General features: G+C 35.9%; 1 protein-coding gene and 2 long non-coding RNA genes across 11 annotated transcripts; 2 read left to right on the plus strand and 1 right to left on the minus strand.

The window, feature by feature from the left end:
• The first annotated feature begins 628 nt into the window (after window positions 1-628).
• LOC110942729 lies at window positions 629-2,071 on the plus strand. The gene has a single exon (XM_022184495.1). It carries the CDS (start codon window positions 629-631, stop codon window positions 2,069-2,071), a length of 1,443 nt encoding a protein of 480 aa, XP_022040187.1.
• Window positions 2,072-10,090: 8,019 nt separating this feature from the next.
• Window positions 10,091-15,333, minus strand: LOC110940054. Of its 8 annotated transcripts, XR_004894179.1 has the most exons (13): window positions 14,961-15,331; window positions 14,334-14,429; window positions 13,918-13,955; window positions 13,441-13,787; window positions 13,238-13,359; window positions 12,781-12,843; window positions 12,566-12,655; window positions 12,347-12,468; window positions 12,093-12,235; window positions 11,532-11,584; window positions 10,909-11,000; window positions 10,538-10,722; window positions 10,091-10,456 (listed from the first exon to the last, which is right to left on the minus strand). It is a non-coding gene; the product is annotated as an uncharacterized LOC110940054 (long non-coding RNA). The 8 variants fall into 8 exon arrangements; XR_002592762.2 differs by having other exon boundaries at window positions 13,918-14,429; window positions 14,961-15,333; XR_002592761.2 differs by having other exon boundaries at window positions 14,334-15,331.
• A 387-nt stretch (window positions 15,334-15,720) lies between these two features.
• LOC110940057 lies at window positions 15,721-17,494 on the plus strand. 2 transcript variants are annotated; one of them, XR_002592782.2, is made up of 3 exons: window positions 15,722-16,032; window positions 16,514-16,580; window positions 17,119-17,494. It is a non-coding gene; the product is annotated as an uncharacterized LOC110940057 (long non-coding RNA). The 2 variants fall into 2 exon arrangements; XR_004894182.1 differs by having other exon boundaries at window positions 15,721-16,580.
• Window positions 17,495-20,890: the final 3,396 nt, after the last annotated feature.

Consider the following 20,890-nt stretch of genomic DNA (forward strand, 5'->3'; position numbering starts at 1 on the left):
TTAAAAATTATGCCTGATATTGAATTCATCATCTAAAACATAACGTTCCGCCCAAAATTTAAAACAATCATTAAGAACATAACAAGCTTAAAAAACTGTGCCCGTGTTTGAATTAATCATTTAAACATAACGAGCTTAGAAATACCCGCCCGGAATTGATTTAGAAATTAATTTTGGGTTGTCCCCGTTTATCTTGGGACTGCTTTTTGAATACTTTATCTCATTTAGGATGTGAATGTGTATTACATGAATGTTTGTTTAAGAAGGATTCGGTTATCATTTTCTCTTTGCTCCTCGGGTATATATATCGTTACATATATACTTGGGAGCTAAGAGGAAATGCTGCCGAATTTTTCTTAAACAAACAATCATGTAATACACATTCACATATGAGATAAAGTGTTCAAAAAGTGGGTTTAGCAGCCTACCCTTGTCTTGTTAATCCTAAATTAGATTTTCTTTTAGTTGCATAATGCCTATCGATAAAAGTTGGATTGATTCCCCACGCCATTCACCTCACTACAAGAAAGGACTCAAGTCATTTATCGAGATGTGTGAAAAAGTGATAAAAAACCATGATGAATTTAGATGTCCGTGTACCAAATGTAAAAATTCCGGCTTAAAAACTATGGCAGAAATGAAATACCATTTGGTAATTAACAGTTTTTGGAAGGAATACACGAAGTGGACCTATCACGGGGACACGACTCCAATTACAGAAGTAAACGATGTTGCGTCACAAGACGGTATGGTAAACGTTATTGAAGACATTATGGGGGAGCGTATGGAAGAAGATACATACCTTAACCAAGAGAACTCGAATGGAGATAGTAGCGGTGTTGTTGATGATTTTGAAGACCTGGTAAAGGAAGTTGAAACAAAATTATATCCTGGTTGTACCAAGTTTTCTTCTATCGACTTTTTAGCAAAGCTTTTGAATATAAAGGATACGTACCATTTGCAAAATGAAGCAGTAGATCGACTCCTCTCGTTGTTGCGAGAGTCAATGCTAGAAGGCAACAAGATTCCACCTTCGTATTATGTAGCTAAGAAGACATTTAAGAAGATTGGTTTGGCATATGAGATGATAGATGTGTGCACAAATGATTGTGCTCTCTTTTGGAAAGAAAACGAGTCCTTGCAAAATTGTCCCGTTTGTAATGAGAGTCGATGGGTCGATAAAGAGACAAAAGGCACGAAGGTGGCTCGTAAGGTGTTACGATACTTTCCTTTGACACCTAGACTACGGCGTTTGTATTGTTCAAGGCACACAGCGAAAGATATGATATGGCATAGTACCGGACGATCGGAAGATGGGACTATGCGTCATCCAGTTGATGGATCTGCATGGCAAGACTTTGATAAAAAGTACCCAAACTTCGCGATGGAGCCACGAAATGTTCGCTTAGGGCTTGTAGCTGACTGTTTTAATCCCTTTAACAACGGTAGTGGATCCTCGACTCATAGCACGTGGCCGGTTATACTCACCACATATAATCTGCCTCCCTGGCTATGCATGCGAGAGTCCACATTCATGTTGACCTTGTTGATTCCTGGCCCTAAATCACCAGGGAAAGACATGGACGTTTTCTTTAGACCGTTAGTGGATGAGCTTAAGCAATTGTGGCAGACAGGTGTACGTACTAAAGACGCAGCAACAAACACATACTTCACAATGAAGGCGGCGTTGTTATGGACCATAAATGACTTTCCAGCCCGTAGTAGTCTATCAGGTTGGAGCGGACAAGGCTACATGGCATGCCCAACTTGTAACCAAGACACTCCTTCAATACGTGTAACTGGTAAATGTGCTTATGTTGGTCATCGTCGGTTCTTAGATGCCAACCATCCTTGGAGAACAAGTCTCGACTTTAACGAGAGACCCGAGACACGAGACCCTCCAAGACAGTTTAGCCCAGCTGACATAGAAGCTCAACTCGGTCGTTTAATTAATCGTCTACCAGGCAAGCATCCAGATTTTGGAGGTGGGAGGATAACCCGGTCTGATTTCGAGTTGAACTGGTCCAAAAGAAGCATATTTTTTGACCTTGAGTATTGGTCTTCTCTGTAGCTGAAACATAACTTAGATGTAATGCATATAGAGAAAAATGTGTGCGACAACTTGCTCGGTACTCTTCTAATGAACGATAAGAGCAAAGACACGCCAAATGCACGGTCCGACTTGCAAAAACTAAACATTCGGCCGACACAATGGCTGAAACAATCGGGTGGCAAGTTCTTAAGTCCCCATCCAAAGTACTCATTCAAGTCCGATGATCGAAAACTTTTTTGTCAGTTTATAAAAAATGTTAAATTACCAGATGGGTTTGGATCTAATATTAGTAAGAGGGTGACAGAAAACAATGCTAACATTACCGGGTTGAAATCTCATGACTGTCATATCCTCATGCAACGTTTGATACCGATTGGGGTTAGAGGGCTTTTGACTAAAGATACATCTACACCAATAGTAGACCTTTGTATGTTCTTTAAGCAACTTTGCTCTAGAACACTATCGGTGGATGATATGAAGAAAGGAAAGGATGACATTGTTACCATCTTATGCAAGTTAGAGATGATCTATCCACCTGCGTTTTTTGACATTATGGTTCATTTACTTGTGCATTTACCTGATGAAGCGATTGCGGGAGGTCCAGTAGCTTTTAGATGGATGTATCCATTTGAAAGGTACATGAAAAAACTAAAGAACTATGTCAAAAACCCGGCAAGGCCTGAAGGTTGTATAGCTGAAGGTTATGTGTTTGAAGAAGCTCTAACATTTTGTTCAATGTACCTTAAAGATGTTCAGACTAAGTTCAATCGCCTAGATAGAAACGATGATGTCGTTATTGAAAAATGAAAGTTATGGGTGTTTGAGTCCAAATGTCGTCCTGTTGGCGCAACAAAGGACAAATATCTATCATTCATCGAAAAAAGCAAGATGGAATGGTTTGTCCTCGAAAACTGTGCAGAAGTTAGGGAGTACATGAAGTGAGTGCTTCTATCTTTAACTTTTCATAATCTGTTAATTGGTATTTTTCATTCCTTTCTTATATTTTTCATCAATGTAGTGAATTCAAACATACACATCCCCAAGATGATCTTAAAACCAAATTTCCGGGATGGTTTCTCCATAAGGTATAATACATATATAACACTCACTACTCTACACTTGCTAGGTAATACACATATAACAAACATTATTACTCTATATTTGTTAGGTCCATTCAATGAAAACACAAAATTCTCCAGAATTCCACCCGGAGTTGTATGCTCTTTCAATTTGTGCAAAAATGACTGCTTACACTTACACTGCTTGCATAGTCAACGGTGTTAGGTTTAAGACACTTGAACGTGATGCAAAATGCGCAACACAAAACTCTGGGGTGGAAGTGGTTGGAGAGAACGGTGTGAAATTTTATGGCCAATTAGAAGAAATTATTGAGTTGCGTTATACAAATAATTATTCCACTGTCCTATTTCAGTGCAAGTGGTTTGATACTCGAAGGGGTGTAAACCATGACAATAATATCACCAGTATAAGCACTGAACATGAATGGGACAAAGACGATCAACTCATATTTGCTTCGCAAGCCAAACAAGTGTTCTTCATCCAAGAAACGTCTCGAAACCAAAAAAAACAAACATAGGTGGGTAGTCGAAAATGTTAATCATCGAAGAATTTGGGATCGGCCGTTAAGTGATGATGACCGCGTCAATAAGGTTCAAAATGTTGACAAAGGCTTAGAAGATAATGACGTGGTCGACAACAACTCTTCATCTGACTGTCCACTTGTCATTGACTTGACCCAATACTTTCAAATTGGATCTTCTCATGTTACTGCGGGTGAGCCTTCAATTGAATTCGATCCCCCAACGGCTACCGTCGATGAAGTGTTTGAGGTCGAGACTGATTGTGATGAGGTCGAGGCTGATTGTGATGAGGATGATCCCGATTATGTGGACTCTGACTAAAAGAAAAGTTATTGTAATTTATATTGATTTGTAATTGATAAACACTTGTTTGAAATATTTATTTGAATTTGAGTTACACTTGTTGTATTTTCCCTTAATTTCTATTAGATACACATGCTGTAACATTTGTAACTTTATAGGGATTATGTTTTCGGTATTGCTGATATTCGCTTATTTGATGGCGGATGTGGCCCCCTGGGGACATGGGGGTGACGGCGCTGGTGATCCACCGCTTCCTCCTGGTGGGATTCGTGGCACACACGAGACAGACGGTAAGTCTTTTACTAAATTATTTTGTAGTCCTTATATTTTATATATTATAAATGTTGTTACTAATTATTTTTGTTTTAATTGCAGCGGTTCCCCCAAAGAAGGTTAGGGGGAAAGCTAAAAACGAGAAACTACGGCGTCTAGTAAAAGCGGGGGGCCTGTGTCGCTTACGTTTGATCGACAGGTCACGTTTACCCCTGTTGGTAAATCAAGAGACATGTTTTCAAGGGAGGCCGGCATGTATATGTGGCGGACTATCCCGTTTGATAAAATTGGATGGGATAATGTTGAACAACATTACAAGGATGCCGTCATGAACCACTTACGGGTAAAATTGAATATCGCATGTGAAAAATCTGTGTGTGTGTTACTGTTCATCTTCTTCGATTGTTGGTCGATCATTGTCAGTCTTCTTCCGTTTGACCCTTACAACTCCCAAATTAGTAGTTCTTATTATCGATATCGCACTAAAAGGAACGAAGGGAGGTTGGGGAAGAAGATTTTCAAGTTTTTGAATTTGATTTAGGGTTTGATTTTGAACTATCATCGGTCAATTACAGAGATTTATGACCTCGCAATGACGTTTAACCTTCCTGGTATGATTTAGATATATTAAAATGATTAATTTAATCATTTAAAATAGTTTCGCTCGCGTTTGATCGATTGAAGATCGTACAGCTGAGGGCATCGCGTACATAATGTAGGATAAGAGGAATTGTACGTTAACCGGCCTCTATATATATATACATATATATATATATATAGGGGACCGCTAAAATGAGAATCACCTCGAGTTGTAAGAACCGTGAGAACTACACCGTACGGGGCGAGGTGGACCAAATTTTTTTTTTCATAAACATAGTTGCGTGTATTATAAACACATTTGTAAAAAAAAATTCAAAAAAAAAAGTCGTGTGTGTAGTTTTGAACACCACAAGTTTGTGTTTACGGGTACCGTAAATCTAACCGGAAAATTTACGGTACCCATAAACACAAACTTGTGGTGCTCAAAACTACACACACGACATTTTTTTTGGAATTTTTTTACAAATGTGTTTATAATACACGCATCTACGTTTATGAAAAAAAAAATTTGGTCCACCTCGCCCCGGATCAAAAAGTTCTCACCGTTCTTATAACTCAAGGTGGTTCTTATTTTAGCGCAATTATATATGTGTGTGTGTGTGTGTGTGTGTGTAGGGGATGGTTCAAATGAAAACCACTTTTATCGCGAAAACTCGAAAAGTGTTCGTCAAAGTTTTGCATTTGAAAAGTCAAATCTTGATTTCTTTTTGAGCAACCACGAGTCATAATTGTACGGTCTTATAAAACTTAAAAGCGTATATAGCTATGCCTTTTATTTGGCATTCAGTGTTACACTTTTCATTATTATATATAGAGTAAATTACAAGTTTTGTCCTTTATGTTTATACCAAATTTCAGGCGGTATCATTTGCCTTTAAAATTGACGGATTTTGTCCTTAATGTTTCAAAATCTTACAAAGTTTGTCCTTTGGCACTAACCCAGTTAAATTTTCCTGTGAAATCAAGTCACTTGGACCCCATATGAGGGCAAATTTGTCCTTTTACCCTTTTAATACATAAATTAAAAAACAAAAAAAAAATATATAACTCCATTTCTCACCTCTCTCTCACTCACTCTCTCTCTATATGCGCACACACACACACACACACACACATATATATATATATAGGGGAGGATTATCTTGAGAACGCTAAATACTGCGAGAACCGTGAGAACGAATGAAAAAACCAATCAAAACCAATATTTTTTAATACAAACCTCATTGTAATTAAGATACAACATCAAAAAAACAATTTACAACATCAAATAATTCATTTCTCCTTTCAGAATCACTCTTTTTAGATTTTTTTACACATGTGTAAATATAACAGATTTACACATGTGTAAATATAACAGATTTACACATGTGTAAATATAACAGATTTACACATGTGTAAATGGCAAATTTACACATGTGTAAATTTTTTTTATTTACGAATTCACGTAAATTTAAACGTGTAAATTAAATTTCTAACATTGTATTCGAATAATAATGATAAGTGTAGAAAAAATTTTTGAATTTGAATTGTTTTTGACCAAGTTCTTGCGGTTTTTAATTTGTTCTCACGGTTCTCACAATATTTAGCGTTCTCATTTAAACCTTCCCCTATATATATATATATATATATATATATATATATATATATATATATATATATATATATATATATATATATCTTTCCCTCTCTAAAGATGACGTGTACCACCAACGCTACCAACAAGCACCACCTTCTACCACCCACCTGTCATTGCCACTAACAAGCACCACCTTCTACCACCCACCGGTCATTACCACTAACAAGCACCACCTTCTACCAACCACCTGCCACTAACATTAACAAGCACCACCTTCTACCATCGCTTTTTACCACCCACCTGCCACCATAACCTATCACCACCACAACCCCAAACTTATCACATATGCAGATCAAGTGGCCTAATTCACCCTCACATAGTGTCCTAAAAGCACAGAACAATTTCATAAAAGGTAAAATCGTCCACAACTTTATACGATTACGTTTTCTCACCTGTTTGACAATTTCCGTTGGATCTCAAGAAACCATTAAATCAAACACCTTCAACAATATTATAATACACATGATCCTGTGAAAGAAGACAAAATATTAAAATTTCAAACCCTAAGGGGGCGTTTGGTTCATGGAATGTGTAGGAATTGGAATTAGGAAGTTTTTCTTTGTAAAATTGATCTCGGTTGGGGGAGGGAGGAATTTGAAATCCTTCACTCTAATGAAATTTGTGACTATTTCAACATTCCATTCCATTCCTTCATTAGAGTGAAGGATTTCTAAGGAATGTTGAAATAGTCACAAATTTCATTAGAGTGAAGGATTTCAAATTCCTCCCTCCCTCAACCAAGATCAATTTTACAAAGAAAAACTTCCTAATTCCATTCCATTCCATTCCACGAACCAAACGCCCCCTAATTGTTGCCTCTTACAGTCATAGCAAATTGTGAAATAAATAGAGCTTAATATACTAATTCATATGCTATAAAACCATAAACATCCACAGTCAGTCCAGCCCAACCCAACCCGACCCGAACCGAACCGAACCGACCTGAACATTCATCTAGGTATAGAGATTGCGTTGTCAAGTCATCACCGGACTCCACATAATCCCACCGTCTCCGTCGTAGTCACCTCTGATCAGGTAACAAGTTCACTCTTCTTCTCCTCTATTTCTATAAATTCGTTCTTCAGTAACTATATGTATGTTTCAATTATGTCCAGATCCACATATCCAATTTGAAGAGAAATCGTAAACAAAATGCCCTCTCAACAAATAACACTGCTTCCTGAACTCGCCAACAACGCTGTAAGGTTACTTCAACGGGTGTAATTTTGATATTATATTTACATGAAATTAGAAGGTGATGGTGGGTGTGTGGTGGTGGTGGCAAGCAGGATATCATCTAAATTAGGGTTTGGTTATAATAATTTGAGGTGAAATGGAGAGGGCAGGAAAAAGACAAATTTGCCCTCATATGTGTCCATGTGACTTGATTTAACAAGCAAATTTAATTTGGTTAGGGCCACAGGACAAACCGTGTAATATTTTGAAACATTAAAAACAAAATCCGTCAATTTTAAAGGCAACTGGTACTGTCTGAAATTTGGTATATACATAAAGGACAAAACTTGTAATTTACTCTTATATATAATACTTAATTTCAGTTATAAGAATGATTTATAGATTTATGACTTATATGATTTACATTGTTCAACACTAATACTTAATTTCAGTTATAAGAATGATTTAAAGATTTATGACCTATATGATTTACATTGTTCAAGACTGTTAGATAATATAATTTACTTTGACTAACTCGTGTAACACACATGTACTTAAACTAGTTATTTTTGTATTGAAGACAAAGATTGTTTGTTTGAATGATTCAACCGAAAGATAATAAATTATTACAAATTAGATATTAGAGAAATTTAGGTAATTCAATAATGAAAAATATAACTACCTAAAATAGTGAGGTGAAATTTTACTGAAATACCCTTTTTAAAAATAGAAATAAATAAACTATTAGAAATTATGTTTTTGATTCTCAGATAGCTCTATGGTTCTCTTGTGATCATATCTTATGTGTATATACACACACACATATATAGGGGATTATTATCTTGAAAACGCCAAATATTAAGAGAACCGTGAGAATGAATGAGAAAACAAATCAAAATCAATTTTTATACAGACCTCAATATACTTAAAATACAAAATTAAAAAAGAAGGCAAATTGGAAAATAATAATTTCACCTATCTGAATTTGGCCAATAATAATCCCAAGTCAGGAATTAGCCGCTAATAATCCGACCTCGTCCAAATTTTTTGTAAAATACTCCATAGTGGAATCTAGCTAACAGTGTTATAAAAATGGTGATATGGGTGCCACATGTTAAATGACTCAAATGACATGGATTTTTTTAAATGACATGGATTATTTTAAATCTTTTATTGGTTTTGTTGACTGAGTATAAAAGGGGCATTAACCCCTACTTAAAACACCAGACGATCAAAACATACCAACATGAACCCTAATTCTACACATTCATAAGCGAACCCTCAATCTACAAATTAAGCTTCTTCAATCGATCCCAATAACGAAAATATGAGTTCATCATCATCGTCTGCTTCAATTCGTTCATAAAACCCCAAAATTTTCAAATTTGGCACGGATGGAAAAGTTTATTGTAACCATGAATTAGTTGCAAGCTGTAGGGTGGCTGGAAATCGAAGTTCAAGGCAAGGAGAGTTTTACATATGCCTTCTATGGCCTGTAGTTAATTTACAAAAAAAAAAAAAAAATCGATATTGAATTTCGAATTTTAACCAATTGTTTGTAATGCATGTCTATAGCGATCTGATTGCAAATTCTTTATGTGGAAACAAGAAGTCGATGTTGTGTTATCAAGTGAATGCAACTGTCGTTTCTTTGAGATGGACAATGTAAGACCTGTGTTAGAGAAGACGTTGATAGAAGAAGAGTGGGAGAAGGACTAAATCAAGATTCAATCGCATAAACAATAAGAATGTAGCAACAATTTTAGCATACCTGATCGTTTGCATCTTTCTTCTTGAGATGGATTTTAGGGTTTTCAAGAGATGGTGTTTTGATCGTTGGCGTGTTATGTTGGGTCAATGCCCCTTTTTATAGTCGGTCAACAGTAAAGGATTAAAATAATCCATATCATTGGAAATAAATAATCTCATTTGAGTCATTTAACATGTGGCAGCCACGTCACCATTTAACTACGGAATATTTTACAAAAAATTTGGACGAGGTCGGATTATTAGCGGCTAATTCGTGACTTGGGATTATTATTGGCCAAATTCAGATAGACGAGATTATTATTTTCCAATTTTCCAAAAAAGAAAGAATTTACTTTTTAGATAATTCATCTCTCCTTACAAAATCACACTTAATAAGTATTTTACACATGTGTAAATACAACAAATTTACACATGCACATGTGTAAATGACAAACTTACACATTTTTAAATTTTCTTTATTTATGAATATATGTAAATTTAAACGTCTAAATATAATATCTAATACTGTATTCGAATAATAGTGATAAGTGTAAATGGAAATTTAGTGTTCTTATTTTAACTCTCCCATATATATATATATAACAAATTTGTTACGATGAACATTACCCATGGCTTTTTATATATTTATTTACTAGGTTATCACCCGGGATTGCTTCCTGGGTTGGAGAAAGTTATTTAGATAAACATTAAGTGTATAGATAAAATAAAATACAAAGAAAGTGTAATATTACATACATTAGTGACAAAATGGAATTACAATTTAAAGATAGTCGAGTTCCTTTGAATATGCATATCCTTTAAGTGGCCAAAACCTTTCTGAGTAAATCGAGTCCCTTCTACAAAAAGAACCAACCAAAAGGTATGAGGATAGTCTTTTAATATATAATTAAAATCACACAAAAAATGATGTATTAACATGTATATAGATTACTTTCCTTCATCCATCAAAATTCATTACTTTCGTTGAAATTTTCTCTAGTATGCAACTTCCAAAAATTTTCACTACAAATGTATGGGTAAGTTGACAACTTCAACCCATTGAACCTGTTAAGTAATGTGTATCATAAATGATAAATGGGAAGAAATATAAGATAATTGGATAGAAAAATGAATAGTCTGCCTTACTATGGCGTAGCCGGTAGCATATGATCGGAATAATATGGCGATCACAGTCGTGATGGTTGTGCAATGACAATCTCTGGAATACTAATCGAACTATCAACAAATGGGTCCTGACCAAAGTTGGAAAATGTTGTGTTTGTGTACTAATCAAGTTCAATATGTTGAGCATTCCCAAAATTTTCTTCAACCTATTAAGGACACAAGAGATGATAAAAGTTCAAAATAACCTAACCATAGCATTAGACAACAGTTACTCTAGTAAAATAGCGTAACCTTACATGATGACTTTCAAGTCAGTGAAAAGATTCTACAAACATGATTTTGACTTTTTCTTATCGATTTAAAAAAGGTGAAGATTTTGAAGTTTGACTTACCATCCACTCCAAGTCTTTGTCCACACTGTGGGTTTGGTTTCTTTGTTATTTGGATGGAAATAGTCACAATAAAACCCATTGCAACTATTTATCTATTAAAAGAACAAAAATAGATTAATATTAGTCATTATGTTATCTGATGCTATCTTTACCGGATGAAGTAACTTTGACCAGTTTACATATAAATGGGTCAATGTGGATCATTTTTTTCTCTTACGAGACAAAGAAATTAAAATTAAACCAAGACATATCAAATAGGTTGAAAGTTGACTCAAGTGTAATTAAACAAAAAACCTCATAAATCATTGTATCATTAGACTATAATTGAAATAATATAGCATTTGTACTCGTATTAGACACTTCAGTTCTACACAAAAATAAAATTTGGTCAAAAAGTGTCTAAAGTCAGCCTGAACAAAATACCCATTTCAAAGCAATAAAATCCAAAATCATTTCTTTGAAAAGTAAATTATTGCTCAAACAATATAATGGTTGTAAATTAATGTTCTACGTATAACTCCAAAGACGATCTTGACTACCGTGTACTACAAAATAGCACACCTTACGCTTTAGTTATAACTTAACCTCGTTTATGTCATCAATCTAACAAAGAATAAGTTTACCTTTGGTATAGGGTCTGTGGATGTTTTCTTTGGGGTTGCTGTCGATCTCTCTTCTGCGATTTGAAAACAAAGTAGATTCCTTAGTATTATTTGTATGTGGTCTAGTTAAGTAAAAAATGTACAATGCAATCAAATATTAAATAAAATATTTTGTTCATCTAATAATGGTTATGATTGGGTCAGCACGGATTTGTTGGATGACTTGTTTTGTTGTATAAAATGTTTTGTAAAAAGGTAACTTACTACCTACAAACATAATCTTCATATACAAACCTGCAGATGCCACAATCGTCACAATGGAACAAAAAAATGTAACATTTTTAGTTTTTACAAAAATTATAAATAAATAAATATAATTTTTGACATCTAATTTGTTGCATACAAAATGACCCAAAAGGAACCAACTCGTCTTTTAATAATTTAAATCTACAAGCGAAAGGTACAATACCTAAAACATGACAAATGAACAAATATACCTTGGCACTTATGCAAAGAGGGTCAAAATTGAAAGTTCTACTAAATATGATCTATAAAATAAGTTTATTTTCCAAGAATTCATACCCATAGCCACCGGTAGAGGCACATACAAGAGCTCCACTATCTAGAAGTATATGAACACATTGCGGTCGTCTTTTTGACGGGCAGTCAAATGCAAAGGTGTTGCCCCTTAACCATCTCTAATATTCACAAATATCGAGAATCCCCTGAAACCAACAATTCAATTAACAATATTTAAGTATTGATCATAAACAAAAAGTATCATAATTCATAAGTCCTTGAAATTAAAATAAAGTTCACAGATCAAAGAAACACACCAAGAAGCGGCAACATGAGAGGTCCGGGCCGCGAAAAGAAAGGTTTCGAGACAATCAGAATGACCATAATAAGCAGCATAGTGCAAGCATGTTCTTCCATTTGGTGAATCAAACATCAAAATCTAATAAATTGCACATAATATTAACATTTAATAGTAATTCCACATAATCAAGAAACTATGCAAGGGTAAAAGTGAAAAATGAATGAACTTAACATACATTAGCATTAGCTTCAATGAGCTTTTTAACACAATCAATCTTCCCATGCATTGCAGCCGGCATCAATGGAGTCTACCAAATTTGACCCAACTGTCAAAGTAAGCCCAATTAGTCAAACCATCAAAAGGGGGAAAGTACAGATTTTAAAAGGCAACAACTTGCACAAGACGATGAACAGAAGCAAGACATTAACTTCAATCAAGACACAATCACACCTATTTATGACGATTCAAAGAATCCGGATTCACAGATCGGTCTTCCAATAGCATAGAAACAATCTGACAAAACCCACATGTAAAATGTAAGGAAATCCATCAGATAACACAAAAAGCTTAACACTTTACAAAAATCTTGAATATTGAATTCAAGAATACTTGAATCTTGAAATACCCACATGAAAAATGTCAAGAAGTCCATCAAATTTCACAAAAAAGGTTAGTAATTTACAAAAAAACTTGAAATACCCACATGAAGAATTTCAAGAAACCCATCAAATTACACATAAAGATTAAAACTTTACAAAAATCTTGAATCTTGAAATACTCACATGAAAAATGTGAGAAATCATTCAAATTTTACTAAAAGCTTAAAACTTTACAAAAATCATGAGCTTAAATTAAAAGAAATCTACAAATGAAATGCAACTCATTAAATGAAATAAAACTATCCAACCGTATATTTTTTTTGCAATCCTTTGGACCGAAATGTGGTGAGTAGCGCTTAAAAATCTTTCTACTCAAATAATAATAGCGTCCGACACATGCCTAGCAAAACATGTGATTGTTGTTCCCAACCTGACCACAAAACAAAGATTATTAACCTCCCCCAAAATTGTAATCTCTATACACATAACAGCAGATGTGTTGTGGACTTACCTTCACCTTGAGTTCACCATAGGATGCCAATGATCACCAAAACAGTTGAGCGTGAATCTGGATCGATATCTAGGGGCTAATTTTTTACATTTTCTGAAGGTGAAAAAGTTGTGAAAATGTACCTGCAACTTTTTTAGATGGGGCAACAGTTCCGAGATCCCCACCACTACAATATCTTCCATTTGAAAACCGGATTTATGCAATGTTTTAAAAACTGGTTTATGCGTTGGTGCAGTAGTTTAGTGATAACGGTGTTGATACGTAGCGAATCTGGAATCTCTCAACCTTCCTTCCTACGGTGTCATAAAACCACCATCCCCGTTTTCCTCCACCTCCTCCACTATCATCTAAGTATCGATGTAGATAAAGAAAAACTTTTTTAGCAAAGGCATTTCCAACCAAACAGATATCAAGGAATGGGAATTATCCCATATCAACCACATTTCTTATAACTTGATTCGTCTACATTTCTTATACCTTAATTAGTCGGTCTGTTGCATCTTTCATACAAAAACCTGCCACGTGTCAAGGCTATTAGTAAAAACTAAAAAACACGCCACATTTACATTCTTTTTTGGAATAACGGATTTTAATAATTCAAAGTATTAGCCATTGGCCAGCAATGGCCCAACTTAAAAATTAACCAGTGGTAGTCCTACCTTTTCACGTGTTGTAAACTAATGGACTTTTTACTAACAAAACCTTAATTTCTTTTTGCCCCCTTATCCTTTTCGGTTTAGTAAAAGTCCATTGGCTTACAATATATGAAAAGGTGGGACCACCACTGGTTATTTTTTAGTTGGGACCGTTGTCGGCCAACAACTAATAGTTAGGATTATTAAAATCCATAATTCCTTCCTTTTTTACATAATGAGATTGTATTCTTATATCACCATCTTGGATATAGAACTCAGTAGAATTGCATCAGTGCTTGAAGATGTGAAGAGGAGAGAAAGTTGACTTCCTCTACAAAAAACGGTTTACTTTCTCTGCAAAAATAGCAAAATCAACTCCCATGTCTCCCACAAACCCTAAAATCGTGACAAAACACATTCTAGTACTCCATGACCTTGAAGCAGAGTCAGAGTCGTCTTCTGATGTTAAAAAACTTGAAAAATAAGACCAAAAGTAATTAAATTTAATAACCTTATGTGGTCATCTTTCTCCCTACTAATTGCAAGATCTGAAAAACTAAAACAAACTCCACCTATCGAAATGTCAATTCAGATTCAAATTTACCACTCTGTACAAAAAAGGCCTTAAAATCTTACTAAAAAAGCCCTAGATTCCCATTTTCAACAAACTTCACAAACTAAAATCAACAATCGCACAAAATCCATATAACAAAAACAATCAAGTAAAAAAACAACACAATAACAATGTCGACGAATTTCACAAAATTACTAAACAAAAACACGACAAAAATTAATAAATAATCTCAAACAGGTGATATCTACGTGCCAGTGTGTAACAGCAAGGTGAACTTGAAGTAGGAAAGACTCGAACTTTCACATGTTAACCTTTTTCTAGTTAGGTTGTCGATGGTACTGAGGATGATTGGAGTAGAGTCAGATCTTGGATCGAGTTTGTAATGATAAATGAAATCCTAAAACCAAACAATCGTGAATCCATCGAAGAAAAAAATGGTGATCTAGTTGAGAGACGAATGGGAGGAATGCTAGGGTTTAGGAAGACGAGTAGGAAGCGTGAAGTAGAAGATGAAACAGTCCACCACCATCACCATCTTCCTCATACGATGGAACAGTCGATTCAAGCACAAGCGAATGTTTTCGGAGAAAATGAGATGTAGAAGCTTCAAGCAAGGAACACGGAGGCTAGGGTTTCTATGTGAAGCAGTGAAGGAAAAGAATGAGGCGATAAGAATTTAGGTTTTTTAGGTGACTTATATACCCGGGTCATAAAACGGGTCGGAATGCATTAAAACCGGGATCCACGAATGATATAAAACCCAACTTATTTTCCCTCCAAAAATGAATTTTGGAGGCTCTAAGTGATGCCACATCAGACCAAAACTTCTCATTTATTATATACTAGTTTAAGTACCCGTGTGTTACACGGGTTAACTAAAGTAAATTATGAATCCATGTCAATTGTATAATTTATAAATCTCTAAATAAAATCTTGGAATGAACGAATTGTTGTACATTAGACATTCAACTAACCATAAGCTCATATACAAAGCAATATAGAGCATTGTCCACCCTCTGGTGATGATGTGGGCAAATTAATGTATAGATCCCAATCAATGGGACCACTACCTTGTCTTTCAACATATGATTAATATATGATAGTAGAGCAAGTGAATGAATAGTGGCAGGTAGGTGATTCACCTACCTGCCTTTCTACTTCACGCTCTTAGTGTCCTCCGGCCCGCCACGTTGTGGAAGAGTTTGACACCTGTTTTGTAGGTTTTATTATCTGGCGATCTCATCACTGTCAATATTTCACTTTTATCGTTGTTTGGTGATGGATTTCTCTCTTGATCTTGTGCTGAAAATGGTCTGATGATGGTGATGACGGAAGACCGTTTGGGTGTACGATGGTAAACCTGCTGTCAATGGATTATGGAAGGTACTCCAATGATGGCGAAGTTGTAGCGTCGTTGAGGTTTACGTTGCTAAACCTTAAATCGCTGGATTTTGTGCGGCGTTGGCCATAAGGAAGGGCTTTTAGGATTTTTGATACTAAGCCCTAAATCATTCGTTATAGGGCATGCATGTGTCGTCACTTAGGGTTTACAATAATAAGCCCTAAATTTGTCACTGGTACACACGAGGCTAGATGAGTCCTGAAATCAAGTCAGTATGTCGCCATGGCGTGGCAGCTGTGGAGGATGGCAGGTTATCGCCTGCAACCCCTATTGCAGCCATGGTGGTTTGGTCCTTTTGCATTCTCTGAGCCTCATGAGTTGTTAAATGTTGTTTGGAGCTTAGTATTTGGTTTTCTTCATGTTGAATAAACTTAGCTGTTAGAAATGTTCAGCCAGATCCTACTGTGGTACGTGAGACGGTGGATGAAATTAATATATGTTATATGTATATGTGTTTTGTAGGCATATATTCACCAAACGCTTACTGTCAGTTTGTGTGGGAGCTCTTTAATGATCCAGAGAGATTCAGGTTGTTTCCTAACTTTGCATCTTTTTGCTGGCGTGATCAACGTTTTTAACTACTTTATTGGTTTCTTGTGAAAATCCAAAAGAAAAGAAAAGAAGTTACCATCTATTGTAATGAATCGTTTTGAAAAAAAATTATAGAAATGTGAACACCTATAAATATTTGGTCAGAGTTGGGAAAAGGGATAGGCTGGGTAACGAGTCAAAAGATGTACTTTTTTCTTTAATCTAAATGGGTCAAGTTGAATGTTTTTAATAGGCAAGAAAATTGTCTATCTTCGTTGTACCAAGAAAATTTAATAGGCAATGATGATTTAAGAAAAATTGTCTACCTTTGTTATTTTGGTGCTGCAATCTGATGATTTGCAGCCACAATGATCTATCCAAATCAGAGTTTTTCATAATGGAAGTTTACTTTTGATGATGTTGCTGTTAGTGCTTCTCTTTAAGAGATTGATTTGGGTTTTCTTTCCTTCATATTTGTTGCTTAATGTTATTAAGATAAGTGCCAATACTGAATCACAACTTTAATATGAATGCAGGTGTCGGTCGACTGCCGCTACCATCACCACCGTCATAAGGCCTATTTATCATATGCCTTTTATGCTTCAATAACTAAACAAGTGTGTTATATTTACGATTAGTTATTCCAATTTTAATATGAAATCTATTGTTTGCAACTAATATTAGAGTTATGGATCCTATGAGAAAATTCAGATCCACATGATTAGGTAATCGGCCCAGAAAGAAAGAGTTGATAAATGGACAATGAAACAAGACACAAATGTTGTTCGAATGACAACTACCTGTGTTGCTTCTAAAAGGGGTCTAGATATTGATGCAAGTGTAGATGTGCTTGACGACGAGTTAATGTAAGTTTGTTTTATATATTGCATAAAAAATGTATGTTTTTGTTTATATCAGCGTACAAATCATGTGACTAAATTATGGTTACAGTCGGCTTCCAGTAAGTCACGACACTTATCTAGACTGGCTATCCTCAAGGTAGACCTGGCAAACGGGTCGGGTCGGGTCGGGTCATGGGTCAAAATGGGTTCGGGTTAAAACGGTTCAATTAAAAAAGGGGTTGATTTGGTTTGGGTCAAAACGGGTTCGGGTCGGAACGGGTTCGGGTCGAAACGGTACGCGTCGAAACAGTACGCGTCAAAACAGTACGGTACGAAATGGTTCGATTCGAAACGGTACGGGTCGAAACGGTACTGGTCGAAACGGTTCGCGTCAGGAACGGTACTTCTTACGTTCCAGCTGCTGCAATTGAAAACAAAGTTCTAACTCATATACTGATATCACAATTCGTTGTAGCATAAAAGCCTGAGAAATCACAAATGTTTTTTAAAACGATAGTTAGAATTTCTTTAAAAAGTCATTAACCATGTTGCTCTGTATGTGATAGAAAAACCCAATTATGCAACTACCTATGTTTCTCCGTTATACTACTCCTGATTGATTACTTATCTTTTAGACAACATATACAAGTTCATTATGTAATTCCCAGGAGTTTCAACAAAATAATGATTTTAAAATGCACCACATATGTCCCAACGTTTTTAACATAAAGGCATATTCTTTATATTTGAATAACATTATCAGAAACCACAAAACACTTGTATCCTTAGTTTTAAAATGGGTTGGGTCGGGTTGGGTCATGGGTCAAAATGGGTACGGGTCGAAACAGTTCGCGTCCCGAAACTCGTCTCGTGCGGAAACTCATGTCGGCCCAAAACCCGTTGCGATCCGAAACCCATCCAGTGTAGAAACCCATGTCGGCCCGAAACCCGACCCGAACCGACCATGTTCCGCTCCAAAACCTGCGTCATGCCGAAACCCGTCTCCGTCCGAAACTCATTTTGAACCGAACCCGTTCCGATCCAAAACCCGTTTCGTGTCGTAACCCGTCTCGTGCGGATACTTGTGCCGGCTCGAAATCCATTCCGATCTGAAACCTGCCCCGTTTCTTTAAGACACTAACCCACATCAACCCATTTATTTAATGTTGTCGACCCGCTTTGACCCGAAAATTACAAGATGGAATTTCAAGTGACCCATTGTGACCCATATAGTTTAAATATCTTACCAAACCAACCCATATAATTTTAAAAGCAACCCAAATTGACCCAATTGGAAGGCTTTGGGTCAAGATTGCCCCCTCTACCTCAAGGTAATATAGTTATGTTTGTGTAAGTTGTACTGTGTTACGATAACTTTTTATTAAGAAAAAGGACAAACTACATGAAATATATGCGAACTTTGCATTCTTTTTCTAATTTTAACAACCAACTTGAAATCATGCATAAGCTAGAAACTAACTAACACCTTATTGCTCATTTTAGAAACCAAACTGCACTTTATTACGAGCAATTGCTTTGTTCATACTTCTTCCCTCCTTTCCTGTTATAAACAAATTTGAAATACATATGCCATGATTTGTCACACCCCGATTTCCACGTGCCTCACCGGTGGGCCCGGTGGGGGATTATCGTGATGTAGTTGGCAACAATATAGTCAAACCACACAATATATGAATGCACAGCGGAAGCATAAAGATAATTATATTTCAACCATTGTTTGTAATATCAATGTATTACGAATAGTCGAAAAGTATCCACAGGGGATCAAATAAAAATATAAGTATTGTTCAACAGACGTAGGCATCTTAAGCTTGCGAGACTCTTTATGATGCTAAGGAGAAATATCCATCCAATTACGCATAATACCTGCATTTAGTCTTTTTGGGAAAGTACGTCAGTTTACACTGGTAAATACATTCAACCGACACTTTTGTAAAATGTTAATTAAAATTGATTTGAATGCACAAGGCACAAACTCTTTTATAACTTAGGAGAATTACTTAAATTTATAATCTTGTGAACCGGATTACATGTTCCTTATGCGTTCAGTAGCCCGGATCTTGTCCGGGTTAAAGATTAATAGACACACCACATCAACTATTTATGCACTGACGAGTATACGCCTACACTCCGCGCTTAGGTCGTGGCCATTTCGTAAAATGCTGCCAGGGATATCCGGGACATGGTCATTAACCCCCAAAGGCTTTTAAGTAACAAGACTGTTTAAACGAGCCAATCAAATTCATTCAATTACCCACTCAACGGTGGAGAATTTGATGCCCGATCAAGCGGTATGCTATATACCGTAACCCAAGCCCGTATAACGGAAAATAAGTTAAAAGTATTTACCTTTGCAAGTATAAATCCTTAATCGAATAAATTGTAAATAGCTTTTACTGGTCTCCTATTCTGGAACGAAGGTTTAACATAACCTATTAGAATCCTAATGGGTCTTTAATTTAGCCGTAGCTTAGACCGGTCAGTTTCAAAGGATAATTACGGTTTAATCGCGTGAAAGGCGAAAACCGGGAATGGAATGTGATTTGGACCCAACAAGTTTGAAGACTTGTTTTATATGGGTATAATAACCACACTCTGGATTTTGGGGTCAAAACAATATGGTTTGACCCGTTTCGGCTAGTTTATGTAAACTAGTTACATAAGCCGAACCGTGCGCGCAAAAAGGCGCAACGGGTAACCGTAAGAGTCCTACACTGGTTTCCTAAGTCAATATGCTTTAAAGAGGTTGTGGTATCAGTAGGATACCTTCCATAATGCCCGTAACGAGTTTAAGTTCATTTTATGCCCCGTAGGGGTATTTCGGTCGTTTTAAAGATTTATAAAGAGGTTTCTGAGTTCTACAGGAAATCTGTGTTTCCCGAACAGTTTATAAAGTCCAAAATACTTTATTTATTATTTAAAATCAGTAGCAACTGGAATCGGGTCAAAAGACCTTGTAGAACTCAAGTTATGGCCGAAAAGGGTATATTCGGTATTTACCGAACCGTTGCCATAACCGCAGATTATGAGCAGGTTAAAAATAATTAAAAATCTTTAAAAATTCCAAAATATTATTTTACATTAGTGTGTAAAAGGTTTGGTGTCGAAATCTGGGTTTAGATAGGCGTTATGCTAATTGCGCTATTTAATTACTAAAGTTTCCGTAATTTGCGCTATTTAGCATAACTCCTATTCTGGACCTCGGATTGACGTGAAATTTTAGGGACATGCTTAGAAATCAGTAACCAAGGTTATGGTCCTTTCACGTGTCCGAAATTCTCGTTTTAAATCAAAAAGGGCGTTACGGTCAACTTTTAAGCATTTAACGGAAAAGTGTAAAAGACTCGGACAAACAACGAACCGGTCACAGAGGGTTATACCATCATGTAACCTGGTCCTAAGAGAGTCCTAAGGCATATCTAAATCATACTTTAACGGGTCAGAA

Source organism: Helianthus annuus, chromosome 5 (genome assembly GCF_002127325.2).
Source record: "Helianthus annuus cultivar XRQ/B chromosome 5, HanXRQr2.0-SUNRISE, whole genome shotgun sequence".
Classification (NCBI taxonomy): Eukaryota; Viridiplantae; Streptophyta; class Magnoliopsida; order Asterales; family Asteraceae; genus Helianthus; species Helianthus annuus.